The sequence below is a fragment of the Canis lupus genome, chromosome 12 (genome assembly GCF_048164855.1).
Source record: "Canis lupus baileyi chromosome 12, mCanLup2.hap1, whole genome shotgun sequence".
Lineage (NCBI taxonomy): Eukaryota > Metazoa > Chordata > Mammalia > Carnivora > Canidae > Canis > Canis lupus.
In genome coordinates, this window is record NC_132849.1 from 30,214,378 (window position 1) to 30,227,605 (window position 13,228).

Sequence of the window (13,228 nt, forward strand, 5' to 3'; positions counted from 1 at the left end):
GAAAATTTTGGTATGTTGAATTTATATGATCATTCAGTGCAAAATATTTCAAGACTCACCTTGTGATTTTCCTTCTCCGACTTATGGGCATATTAGAAGTGTGTTGTTTAATTTCCAAGAATTTGGGATTTTTTATCTATCTCGTTTTTTTTTTTTTTTTTTTTTTGGACTTTGATTTAATACCATTGTGGTCAGAGTTTTGCTTTATATTCCAGCATCTGATATATGTGGGAAGCACAGGATGTGCTCCTGAGAAGAATGTGTATCCTAGTTGTTAGGCATAGGGTACTATAAATATTAATTTGATCAGATTCATTGATAGTGTTTTTCAAATCTTGTGTATCTTTACTTGTACCATTTATTGGAAAAAGGTGTTAAGATCTTCAACCTTAACTGTGGTTTATCTGTTTCTCCTTTTAGTTTTGAATTTTTTTTGCTTCACATATTTTAAAGTTGTTATTGGATATATGTATATATTTCATATTGCTCTGTCTTCTTGATGAATTAATCCTTGTATCATTATAAAATGTTCCTCTTTGTCTCTAGTAGTACCCTTTGTCTTGAAGTCTACTTTTTCTATTACTAATAGAGCCACAGCAGTTTTCTTATCCCATTCCACTCTTTCACTTTCCATCTGTTGCTGTGATTTAAAGGTATCCTTTTTATAAGTAGCCTATAGTTGGGTCTTGCTTTTTCATCCACTCTGAAATGTCTGCCTCTTAGTTGAAGTAAGCAACTGATTTTTAACATCCATTTATGCTGCTGTGTCCCTTCAATCTACTGCATGGTCCGTGGTGTGCACCCCCCCATGTTGTGCCCACCCATACTGCCTGTGATGGACTCCTGGGAGGTCTCCAGCATCCCTGTCAAAAATACCATTGCCATGAACATCCTTGCACAGCCCCCTGGCTGGCTCAGATTCTATTTGGGATGTTTACCCAGAGTAGACTGGCTGGCTTGCAAGGTTTGCCTATACTTAATTTGACTAAGGATTGCCAGATTTAACAATATGTCCACATGGTGATGGGAATGATCCAGAAGGGAGAGCAAAAAGATGATGAGGAAGGAGGAAAGAGTGGGGAGGCTTGCTGCAGCCACATGCTCGAAACAGTGGGGCTGGGACCCACTGTGCAGGTGGAGGGGTTTACCTCATCTGGGAACCTGGGCAGTTCATTCCCAGAGAAGGAGGGAAAGCAGTTGTTTGGGCCACTACAGGTAGATGAGTAGATGTCGGGGTGGGAGCTTGGAGTTTTCTTCTGTGGCTTCTGTTTTCTCAGTGATGTAGGAAGCAACCTGACAAAGGATGGGGGTGGAGGCACTGGGAATTAAGAGAGAAGGAAGGTATGAAAAAGTTGTCTTGGAGATCAGGAGCATGGATGGCCCAAGGCAATAGACCTGATTGCTGGGCACTTTGCAGGGCATGGTGGCCCTTAGTGAAAGGTAGCGGTACTCATGGGAGGGGCCTGGGTTCAGGGCAGCCTCAGGCAGGGCTCAGTGGACTCCGGTTAGCAGTGCTCCTTGTCTGGTACTGCGCTGGGCTCTGTGGGCACAGGGTGGGCAGTGCAGGGAGGCTCACAGTGCTCACCCTGCAGGGGGAGCCAGTGAGCAGCTATGAGATAATCATGAGCTTCCTGTTTTGCGCAGCCAGGGGAGGTCAGGGGTGGTGACAGTGCCCTGGGGATGGTGCTCTCCATTTCAGTGAGAACTTCTGTAATTATATGAGCATGCCTTTTAGCAAGGCGCTCAGTGCTGTTCTGTCTATAGCTTGATTTTGTGTTGTAGAAGTAATTCATACTGTACCAAAAGAAATAAAAATGTAAAAAAAAATTCATAAATAAAAAAGTAAAGAACACCTGAAATTTGCCTCCCCCACCAAAGGTAATCATGGTCCCTGCCCTATGGGCCTGTGAGGTCTGACCTCCTACTTAAATGTGAATGACACTCTCACACCAAATGCAGCCAAACAGCGGCATGTTAGGCTGGATGGGCCAAAAGTGGTGACCTCCTCATTACTGAGAGAAATCAGAGAAGGCAGCATGGAGGAGGTAGTCCAGGAATTGGGTCTCAAAGGCTGAGGTCCCTTGAGTTTGTCTTGCTGTCTTTTTTCCTCCCATCTCCCTTTGTTTAGTGTATCTCTAGAATAAGGCCAGCTCCCACCCCCATCCCACATGTGGCTGAGAGGGTGGACACAGTCTAGATGAGACAAGTGGGAGGTGGGGGCTACTCCCTGTGAGGAGCAGAGTAGCAACGAGGCACAACTCCTGAGTGTGTGTCATTCTACCACAGCCGCGCCATTTGTGCAGTGCACAGCCTGTGAGGCCAAACGTGGTAGTCATGTAAGGAGAGTCCCTCCACCCCTACTTTAGCCCATGGCCTGGTGCCCACACCGGAACAAGAGGAGGAGCAGGGGCACTTGTTCCACCCACCCTGGGTCTCTGTCCCCTTCCAGATAGCAGCGACAGCGAGCTGGAGCTGTCCACAGTGCGCCACCAGCCAGAGGGACTGGACCAGCTGCAGGCACAGACCAAGTTCACCAAGAAGGAGCTGCAGTCCCTCTACAGAGGCTTCAAAAACGTGAGTGCTACCCATCCTTCCAGGAGAGGCCCTGATCCACTTAGCCCTCCTGTCCCAGGCTCCAGGAAGGAGGAACCCTGGCCCAGAGAGACCTTCTAGAAACTTCTCCATGGCACAGCAAATATCCTAGGGGCCTTTATGGATCTTATGTTTTGTGGGAGAGCTATCTGGGGGTGGGTCATGTCCCAGAATCAGTATTCTGAAGGCACCATCCTCCTTTCTGTGTGTTCCCAGTCCTGGTACAGGGGAGGAGTGTGGAGGAACCAACTGCCACTGTCCCACCCACTTATCCCTCCTGCATTACCATGCCCCAACGCCACTTTTTCCTCAGTTCCCAGGCTCATAGAGCTCAGGTGGCAGTATCCCCAGAGGGAGGAGAGAAGCCAGGCTCTGTGGAGTTTGGGCATGGGGCTGGGGATGGCCAAGGTCACTGAAGGGTGGCTCCCTGCCGCAGGAGTGTCCCACGGGCCTGGTGGATGAAGACACCTTCAAGCTCATTTACTCCCAGTTCTTCCCTCAGGGAGGTGAGTCTGAGGCCAGGCCCCCTGGCTCTCCCCCAAACCCCCCATGGCCCCACTGTGGCAGCTCTACAAACAGTGGGTGTCACTTTTACTGGGAGGGGATCCTTGCCTTTGGCCTTTGCCTGCCGGAGGCCTGGTGTTGCCTCTGTCTTGTTGGAAGCGCAGGGAAGTCCAGCTCAGGATGCAGCTGGACCCCACAGTGGGGCTGCCTGGAGTGGGAGCCCCAGAACACCCCAGTGCTCACCCTTGCTCTCCCCAGATGCCACCACTTATGCACACTTCCTCTTCAACGCCTTTGATGCCGATGGGAATGGGGCCATCCACTTTGAGGTAGGTCCCCCTTGACCCCTCCTGTATCCCCTGCCCCCTGTAGCCCTCGAGGGGAAGGTGGGGGGGTCTCTCTGCCCTGGTGCCTCTCTTGGGCCTTTCAGAGGCCCAGACAAGATCCTGGGCATAAATGGTCCAAGGTGTCATCCCGAGAAGGAGCAGACTGTGCTCAGCTGGCCCTGGGCCTAACTGTGGACTTAGGGAAATGTGACGTTGCCGCCTGGCCACCCTATTCTCACTCATCCTCCTCTTCCATTCCAGCCCCACCAAGCCAAGGGAGCGTCTAAGGCACTCTGAGGTGGTAGGAACCCAATGCGAATTCGCATTTGGAAAGGGGGCGAGGCTTCCTCTGGGGTCTGTGCTCCTGGCAGGGTTTCAGATACTCAGCCCCAGAATTTAGCCCTGGCCACAAAACAGGTGGAGCAGCCAGCCTGAGCCGAGCGGCAAGTGTAGCGTGCTGTGGCGTGCCCGCCTCAGACAGCTGCCCCCCAGGAGGGCCTTGCCGGGACTGTGTGGGGCAGGCGAGCAGGCTGGCCGAGCTGTGGGCTCCACCTCGGCTTGGCCACACGGGACCCATTGAGAGAGGCCCCGTCTGTGGAGCCCAAGCCCCTAAAAATAGCTGCAGGCGAAAAGCTGAAACCTCTTTGGACGGGAGAACCTTGCTGAGAGCCGGGCCTGATCGATAACCACCCTGCTCCGCTTCCAGGGCCAAGGGCAGCTGACAGGAAGGCAGAGGAACAGGCAGGCGGGCTCAGAAAGCCCCTGGACGAGCCGGGGTGTAATAATAACCTGTCGGTAATGCCTCTCAGTTTATTTTTATGCCTCGGCCAGCCTGCACACTGACACGGCCGAGCGGGCGGGGCGGCCCGAGGCCACAGCCTTGCCCTGGGACCGCAGGGGCCCCCCCCTCCCCAGGCTGCAGTCTCAGGGCTGCTGCCTGTGTAAGTGTACGCTGTCGTCATCTTTTCTGTCTTCGCTAATACCTGCACACGGTAAAAACCCAAGCACCGCAACGGTAGACGGGGAGAACTGATTGTCCTCCGCTGTGACCAGGCTCTTGTGTATCCTTTGAGGGGCAGCTAAGATTTCCAGGAATGAAGTGTGAAGAGGAATCTGTGAGGAACCCAAGCAGGGCTTTGCGAGATAGTTTTCCTTGTTCAGAAATCAGCTGATCGAACAGCTCACCAGAGTCCCATTGTACGCCCCCATGGGTGTCAGGAGGGACTCTGGCACCTTCCTGTGGTCTTTGCTCTCGCTCCCCTGAGGGAGGGGTCTTGTAGTCCCTTTGAGGTGGGTGGTGGGTCTCTGTGGGGTGTGCATCAGTGGCTTAGTTGCCGGCACTGGTGCTGAAGCCCATCTGCTGGGCACCTTCTCAGAAAGTCAGGCATCTCTGGCATCATCCCGGGCCTTCTTCATGCTTCTTTGCCATGAAATAGGTCCTCTGGTTTCATATGGGTATGCTTGTTTATCTTGAAGACCTTCTTGATTTCAGTGTTCTTCTCTAGGAAAGCTTTTTCAGAGAGGAGGGCACATATGTCCCCAAGGACCTTCCAATCAGCAGGGCCTAATGCTGGGTGCACCAAGGTTTGGGATTCCTGTGGCAGGAAGGACTGCAAGAGGTGGGGGTGACTCTGGGCCTACCGGAGACTGAATCTTTCCATGTGCCCCTAAAACAAAGTCAGGTCAGATTATTGATATTTATAATGATCCCAAATTCTTGTTATAGATTCTTGAGAGAAAAGACACATGTTAGCTAAAGTGTATTGATGTGGTAAAAAAATTTCAGTTCCCTACCCTTACCAAAAAGAGTACCAGAAAACAAAACGGCACACAGGCCAACCTCATCTTTGCCAAGCGGGAACAGCGGTCCCATGTCCCACCTCGGGTCCACCTGCTGTTCTGTTCCTCTTGGGTCCTCTGGGATTTGCCCACAGGAGGCCCCATTTGCTCACAGGAGGGAGCCTGGTGTTGGCCTCCGCAGCCCAGGCACAGCCTTGTGCTTACAGATGGTGGTGGGCCAGAACCCACCATGCTATCCAGGGCCTTTCTCATTCAACCCACTCATTGTGTCAGCACACTGCTGCTCCTTTGGAGAGTTGGGGCCAGTCATGTCTGGAGGAAGGTGTGGCCGCCTCTCCCTGAGCTCCCTCTGCGGTAACCCACTCCCTGTGTCATTCGTTGGCTAAACCTCATGTGACTGCAGTAACCAGAGAGGATGCAAGCCCGTAATCAATCACACCCTGCATTCCCCCTGCTCCCAGCTGAGCTCCTGCTCTGTGCTCTACTGGAGCACATTTCCATTCTCCATTTTCATGTTCTTATATGCACCTAGGGGTGTCTTAGCCTGGGAACGGAGGCCTGTATCCTGGGAACGGAGGCCTGTGCCACAGCAGAGCCCCTCATCCTCCCCCTCCCCAGGCTCTGCCTCTGGGACAGCCGTGGAGCAGGGGCTGTGGATGTGATGGACTTCATCTGCCTTGGAGTTAAGATCAAGGAGTTACAACTAGTGACAGTCTCATATGAAATTGCTCTTGTAGGGCTGGACATTTAGAACTACCAGGTACTCTGGCTTGCGCTGGCAGGACATGGGGTCATCTGTGTGTTATGGAGGATGAGCCAGTGGCCTCGCAGGGGACATTCCCACTCATCTCTGTCCTAGTTCCATCCCCACTGTTCTACCTACACACTCAGGGACACAGAATGAAGACGTTCCTTGGCTGTGGCTGACTAGGAGGGCTCTCAGGCGGCAGGCCTGAGTTTATGAAGATAAGACGGAGTGAGGGGCAGTGCTGCTGGCACCCTCCTGTGGCCCACATGAGAAGCGAGGCCCTGTGCAGTCCTCCCTATTCCCTGCTGCCTTGAGTGGGGCTCCATACCTTTGCCTCAATCCCAAGGACGTGATTTCAGGGACGTCGTACCTCTTCACTAAATCATGCACAAGCTTTAGGGATGATCCCCCAAACCTGGGCATGTAGGAACTATCATCTGTTTCTCCTGTTTCTCCATTTTTGTGTTCTTTACTTACACACACATGGCTGACTTTATGAGCCCAGCAGATTTACAGGATGGGCTTTGGAAACCCAGCAGTGAACCACCAACCCACACAGCTGTTGTAGCCAGTTGCCATTGTTTGTGTCCATGACTCCTAGGCACATACGTGTTGCCCCTTCCTGGCTGCCCGGTCTCAGACTTCCTGCTCGCTGTTTGGGGGTGGGGGTAAGGAGCTGGGCCTCCCATGTGCATACACGCCTTTCCTATTATCCCCTGGCTTTCTGGAACTGTAGGATTCAGGCAAAACAAGGATGGTGGTTTACTCTCATGGCGTGAGTTGAATGCCCAGCTGAGTGAGTCTTCTGATAAACTGAGTCTGTTGTCCTTTCTCTCACACCTATTGTCATTTTGCCTCCAGTGAACAGTGGTCCTGATGTTTGACTTGCCTGGGGGTGTGATCTCATCATTAATTCATCCCCAGGCCTTTCTCCAGTCATTGGAACAGGCATCTCCTGGGAGACAGGGGATGCTCCCCAGCCTGTTTCCCCAGGCTTGGGTCTCCTGGTTCCAGAATTCCTCATCTTCTCCTGTTTTATCCTCTTTCTTCAGGAGTGCAGCTTCTAGCAGCTTTCTATGAAAGAGTATATGGGAGGTAACTTCCTGCAGCTTCCTATGAAAGAGTATATGGGAGGTCACTTAGCTGTCTGGAAGCATCTTCACTGTATTCTTGCTCTTGCTTGATACATTGTGTTGGACCAAAGCTGTTGCTGCCAAAGGCAAAGCATCCTGCATCCTGACCCTGTGTACAGGGCCTGATTTTGTTTTTTCTGTTTGGTTGGGTTTTTCTCTCTGAAAGCTTGTAGGATCCTGTTTTTGCACCCAGTTTACTGAACTTCCATCTGACCAGTACCTGCAGGCAGCACTGCGGGCTGTTTCCACTGTGCGTGGCCTCGGCAGGAGCTGGACACTCCCCCAGCCTTCCATTCTGGGGAGTCCTTCCGTACTTCTCTGGTCTGCTTTCCTCCATTTCCTCTGTGTCTCCCTGGAACTCCTGCTGTACGAGCAGTGGTTCCTCCATGGTGGATCTCTTGTGATCCTCTTTTCTGTTTTCCAGCTGTTTTGCCTTTTTCACACAACTTTACAGAAGATTCCACTTGCTCTTCCGAACCTTCTTCTGAGTCTGTCATTTTGCTTTCTTATTTTTAATTTCCAAGAGCTCTTTCTTGTTCTCAATCATTCCCATTTTGTAGCATGCTATTTGTATTTTAGGGGTGACAGATTTCTAATCTCTGCTTCTAGTAATTTTTGTTGAGGTTTTTTTCCTCCTGGAATAAATTTTGTTCCTCCAGATTGCTTCCCTATTTCCCTTTGTCTCTCTCAGGTACAGGCCTCAGAGTCAGAAAATCTGATGTTTGAGTGGCAGCCCAGCCCTTTGGGGTACAGCCAGGGCTCCCTGCAGTCTATCGTCCTCCACTCCCTGATCGAGATAGCCCTTCTCTGCTTCCTTCTCTCAGAATAACCTGGGAGGACCCCATGGGGCAGGGAAGGCTCAACCTGCAGGCTTTCCGGGAAGTAGAAGAAAGGGCTTGCTTTCTACCAACTGTTAGAGCAGTTGGACTTTTCACACGGATGCTGCTGGAACATTCATGTCTTGTAACATTATAATAAATTATCTGTCATGCCTCAGAAGTGACTGCAGCACACGGGTATGTCACAACCCCAGAGCTGAGCACTGTTAGTTTAGCTTTTAAACTCTAAGTTTTCAAGCACCTTGACATGCAGATACTTGGTAAACTAAAAGTAGAGCACTCCTCTTTATTAGAAGAGCACCCCCAGGTCTTCTCTATCAGTAGCCGTGCATTAAATGGGTCTAAGACACGATGAATTTGAATATCTTTATTTGAGATCAGTACCAGCCACCATGCCATCCCCAACACACACACACACACACACGCTCACACACCCGTACATACACGCACATGCATATACTCACATGGTGTTGACCTAACAGACACCGTCTGCCTGCACTATAACACAGGCTCCTCATGTGTAGAGGCGTGAAGCCACATAGAAAACTGGAAATAAAATCTGGGCTCTGGGCTGTCACTCCTCACCCTCCCCTCCCTCCTTAGGACTTTGTGGTCGGCCTCTCCATCCTCCTGCGAGGAACAGTCCATGAGAAGCTGAAGTGGGCCTTTAACCTCTATGACATTAACAAGGACGGCTATATCACCAAAGAGGTACAGGATGGGCGGGCTCCCTGCCCCTCTCCCTCACTGCTGCTTCACACTCCCAGCCTCTCTCCTCTACTCTCCTGCTGTCCCAGCTGTCCTGTCTCCCTTTCCTGTTCAGAGACATGACTCTCAGCCCAGCGCTGGAGGGGAGAGCAGCCAGGGGGGGCTCTCTTCCTCTCCAGGCTCTTGGTCATGGACACCTGGGTGCAGGGAACATGGAGCTTGTGTGGCCCTCACTATACATCTTGAACTAGTTCAACAAATGTTCTTAGATTATTCTTTCTCACAGGGAAGTCCTGAGGGAGACACAAGTGGAGAAGCTGGGGACAGAGGGCAGGAGGAGCTGGCCTTGGCTTCCACCAGTCAAGGGGGCAGTGTGGTCCCTTAAGGCAGGTGGGAGTCCTCACCATACAGGCCTACAATCAGGTTTTGGTTAGCCCAATCATTTTTTGGTATATGAAATAGTCGCTATAGTTTCAAATTTTAGAGATGGCACATCAAAATCTCTCTCCAACTTCTGGAGTCAGAGGCTTGCACTGCCTACGCTAGATGGGAGTGAGCTCATCTCTCTCCAGCTGGGGCACCCTCCTGCTCACTCACTGCTGCCCTGGAGGTGCCGTCCACCCTCTGATGGGGCCCCTCCCCTTGGGCCCTGGTACCTCCCTACGTCCTTGCAGCCAGGCTCATGCCAGCCCCTCTGGCCTCCAGGAGATGCTGGCCATTATGAAGTCCATCTATGACATGATGGGCCGCCACACCTACCCTATCCTGCGGGAGGACGCACCTCTGGAGCACGTGGAGAGGTTCTTCCAGGTGAGAGCTCTAGCCCCGGACTTGAGGGGAAGGGCAGATAGAGGAGGGAGGGGGTCCTCCTCTTAGGACAACCCTGCAAACCACTCCCCTCTGAGAGCCCCCGTCCTGCCATGAGGAGGTTAAACTTGCATCCCCTACTTGGTCAGGATCCCAGTGAGCAAATGAAAACATCATCCCCACTCCCCGATCCACTGAACCTCATCTCAGGGCAGACCAGGGCTTGTGGATTCAATGGGGCTGACACACCAGGCCAGTGTTCTGGTGCCTTCCAAGAGCCCTCCCAGCTCCTCCAGAAAAACAATGCAAGAGGATTGGGGTTGGGAGTAACCTTGCTCTGTGTCCAGGGGGATGAAAGGGACTAAAGTTTCTACCTCCCATGTACTGGTGGTCCCTCCTGTGCCTTGGTGGCCCCATCTGCCCTGGCTGCCTGTCAGGGAGATGAGGGGGTCAGAGGAGCATGGGGATGCATTCTGGGAAGTGTAAGCCCAAGGAAGCTGCTGGGAAATGGCTGGGTGTGGGGATCAGGCTGGGGAGATGGCAGAGAGGTCAGCTGTGCCACAACGGTAGCTGAGGAGGGCACTTTATATGGCCTGGATCCAGAGTACAAGCCAGAGGGGACAAGTTGGGATGGAGCAGACCCAGAGACTCACTGAGGGCTTGGCTTGGGTTACAGAAAATGGACCGGAATCAAGATGGGGTGGTGACCATTGATGAATTCCTGGAGACCTGTCAGAAGGTAGGTGGCATTAGGGGTTGAGGATACCCAGGGTCCCCTGCCAGTCCCCAAACCCCTCCTAACCTCCAAACTCCATTTTTGCACTTTCCTCTGAGCCCATCCCATTGCCACCAGCTCCTGCCAGCCCTCAGTCCAAGGGCATGCCATTCCTCAGACTGCCCCATAATGCCTCACATCAGAGGGAACAGACATGGGCCAATGGGAGGATGATGGGCCCTGTGGCCCTCAGTACAGGGTCACACTGTGATCAAGGTACCTGGAGGATCCCCCAGCATTGCCATGGATCTTCCTGTTCAGAGCACCCTTGGGGCGTGTGACTTGTACCTCCACTGGCCTTAGCCACCAGCATCACTCCCAGATTGGCCTTTCAGGTATCTCTGGCCTCCATCTGAGTGCAGCCAGGGAAATGTGTCCATCAGCAAGTCAGCAGCCCCTAGATGGGCTTGCAGTCAGACTCTGGGGCTGAAGACAGGCTGGGCCTGACCAGCTGCCCCTTTACTCAGTGAGACAGAGTGATCACTGTAGGGTTCCGAGTCCCCGGCAAGAATCTGCTCAAGGTAGGAGCAATTTGGGCACTGCTCTGCCCTGTCCACCCAGGGTCTGACCAGGCCTCTCATCCCCCTTCTCTCTCCACACAGGATGAGAACATCATGAGCTCCATGCAGCTGTTTGAGAACGTCATCTAGGACATGTCGGTGGGGAGGGGTCCTTGGGTGGCCACTGCCACCTCTGCCCCCAAAGAAATCTCAGTCCTGCCAGGAGCAGCCTCCATGAGAAACTTTTTTTCTAATATATTTGCAAAACGTGAACAGTTTCCTCTAGACACACACACACACACACACACACACAGCCCATTCCTTTGGGCTGGTAGAGGGGGTGCAGAGGTCAGGGAGGGACTGAGTCTGGCTGGGAGTTGGATCCAGGTGATGGGAGCCAGACTACCCCAGCCAGCCCCTGTCCAGGCCAGGGGGGTGGGGCTGCCTCTGGAGGGGGCACTGAAACAGCAGTGTTTGCAGGCTGCTGGCCATGGGGTGCTGTCAGGAAGGAGCTCAAGATCCCCTACAGCAGAGGGTCCGGTCTCCAAAATAAAAGCCCCTCTGGTGTGTGTCCCCTTGCCCCTCCCTCCTACTACCCTTCCTTCTCACCACACATGGGCCAATTCTGGGAACTACTCTGGCCTTCTTGTCCTTTAACCACTCCCTGCCCACTGACTGCACTCCCAGGACTTCACCACAAGACAAGGGGGGACAGGCAGCGGGATCAAGAGAATTGGGACTAGGAGAGAGAGGTAGTAATGGAGACAGCCTGCTGTTTCCTGGAAATGCTTCCTTGGATTCCCAGGAATTGCCTGCCACTCCACTGGCAAGCCCCAGTGGTAAGGGGCCACTGGACACTTCTCTCCATCCTGGGAAGGGGGCCTTTCAAGCTCAGGGATTGGGTTTCTTGGTGGAGAATCAGGGGGACTGTCTGCCAAGTCCACTGAAATGGAAGAAGCCTTCCCTTGCCCTAGGCCTAGCTCAGTGGGAATGAAGTGGGTGGGGCCACCGTACCCCTCTGGCACTAGAGTGTTCGACCCCAAGGTCATTATAGGTTCTAAGAAGAGGTCACAAGGCTCAGGGACTGGCAGCCAGGGAGCCCAGGTGGCAGAGCAGGCCTCCTTTCTGAGCAGCTCATCATCCGCGGCCCCCCACTACCACTTCCTGGTTAGGGTCCTCTAGCAGTGTGGTCACCCCTCTCTACACAGCTCATCCAACCCCATACACAAAGCACAAGCACCCAGAGCAGCTCAGGTGGCAGCCCACAATGCAAGCCAAGGACACTTGTTCCAAGATCAGGCCCTCCTAGTGGGCTGAGGCCTGGGTTGCGATGGCCCCGATGCAGGTAGCTCTGGGCAGGAAGCATGGGATCAGTTCTGTACCTCAGAGCAGTGCGGGCTTGAAGCCCGTCCCCAGCCCAGCCCGGCCCAGCTCACCAACATTCAAAAGCACAAACCGTAGGGACCCTCCCTGTCTGGGTTCTGCTCTGGGGATGGAGGCTGATGTCAGCCTGAAGGCAGAACCAAGAGTGAGAACTGAGGGGCCTGAGGCAGAGTGGTAGGTCAACAGAAACCTCCAGGAAAGAGAGAGAGGCTGCTCTCATTGGCTCAGGCCTCCCCAAGAAGGAACCCAGTACCCCCCTGGTAGCGTGGGCCTTTCTGAGGAACATTCCCGTACAATACATTCCACCGGCTGCCACCCCCTCTCTGCTCAGGCCTGGCCCAAGGGTGAGCAGGGCCCTCAAAGGAAAGGTGGAATGGCGGAGGCCATGGCAATTGGCCTGGTTTGTCCACGGGGACCCCTTGGCATCCACACCACACAGGTGGCCCTCTCCCTCAGAGTTGTACTGACACCCCATCTCCAGTTTGACTGGGGTGGAGGAGTCTTTCTTCCCTCCTCCAGGAGGGCATCAGCTTTCCCTGGCTCAGGGATCTTCTCCCCCTCCGCCCACCCCTAGGCCCTCCCAGCTGGTGTAGCTGTGCTTCTAAGGGGCCGAGGCCATAGGAGAGTGTCACCACCATGCCCCTGCCCCCTCTTGGCCTTGGGCCAGACTGGCTGCACGTCCAAGCAGGAGGGGTCTGTCTCCCACACTGGGATGCGGACTGGCCGCATGTCTGCATGGCAGAAGCGTCTCCCTTGGGTGCAGCCTGGGAAGGTGGTTCCTGTTCTCAGCGCCCACCAATATTCAGTCCTGTATATTTTAATAAAATAAACTTGACAAAGAAGAGGGACTCTTGTTGGCTTTATCCCAACTCTGGATTTCAGTCCAGCCCCTCCTATCCCTGCTGCTATTAGCCATGGCTCCTGCCCAGGGTGATGCTCGTAAATGTTTAACATTCCCTGAATTGTAGCATTGCCAATTTCCATGCTCATTTTATTTCAAGCTCCCACTGTGATGTCACTGAAGGTGGAGCCAGGAAGAGATGCCCACAGTTGGGAAGCCTTTACCAGAAGCTCCAGCCCTGCAACCTCTGCAAAGCCAGTGGAGCAGGCTGA

General features: G+C 53.2%; 1 protein-coding gene across 2 annotated transcripts in view; it reads left to right on the top strand.

Annotated features, from left to right (window-relative positions):
• KCNIP3 (potassium voltage-gated channel interacting protein 3) overlaps positions 1-12,957 on the top strand; it is an 82,777-nt gene extending 69,820 nt beyond the window's left edge. For both annotated transcript variants that reach the window (XM_072770320.1, XM_072770321.1), the window contains 7 exons: positions 2,450-2,574; positions 3,029-3,098; positions 3,355-3,425; positions 8,546-8,653; positions 9,356-9,460; positions 10,134-10,196; positions 10,835-12,957. In XM_072770320.1, coding sequence (XP_072626421.1) covers positions 2,450-2,574; positions 3,029-3,098; positions 3,355-3,425; positions 8,546-8,653; positions 9,356-9,460; positions 10,134-10,196; positions 10,835-10,882 — 590 coding nt within the window. In that variant the 3' untranslated portion in view covers positions 10,883-12,957. The remainder of the gene's footprint in view (positions 1-2,449; positions 2,575-3,028; positions 3,099-3,354; positions 3,426-8,545; positions 8,654-9,355; positions 9,461-10,133; positions 10,197-10,834) is intronic.
• The last annotated feature ends 271 nt before the right edge of the window (positions 12,958-13,228 follow it).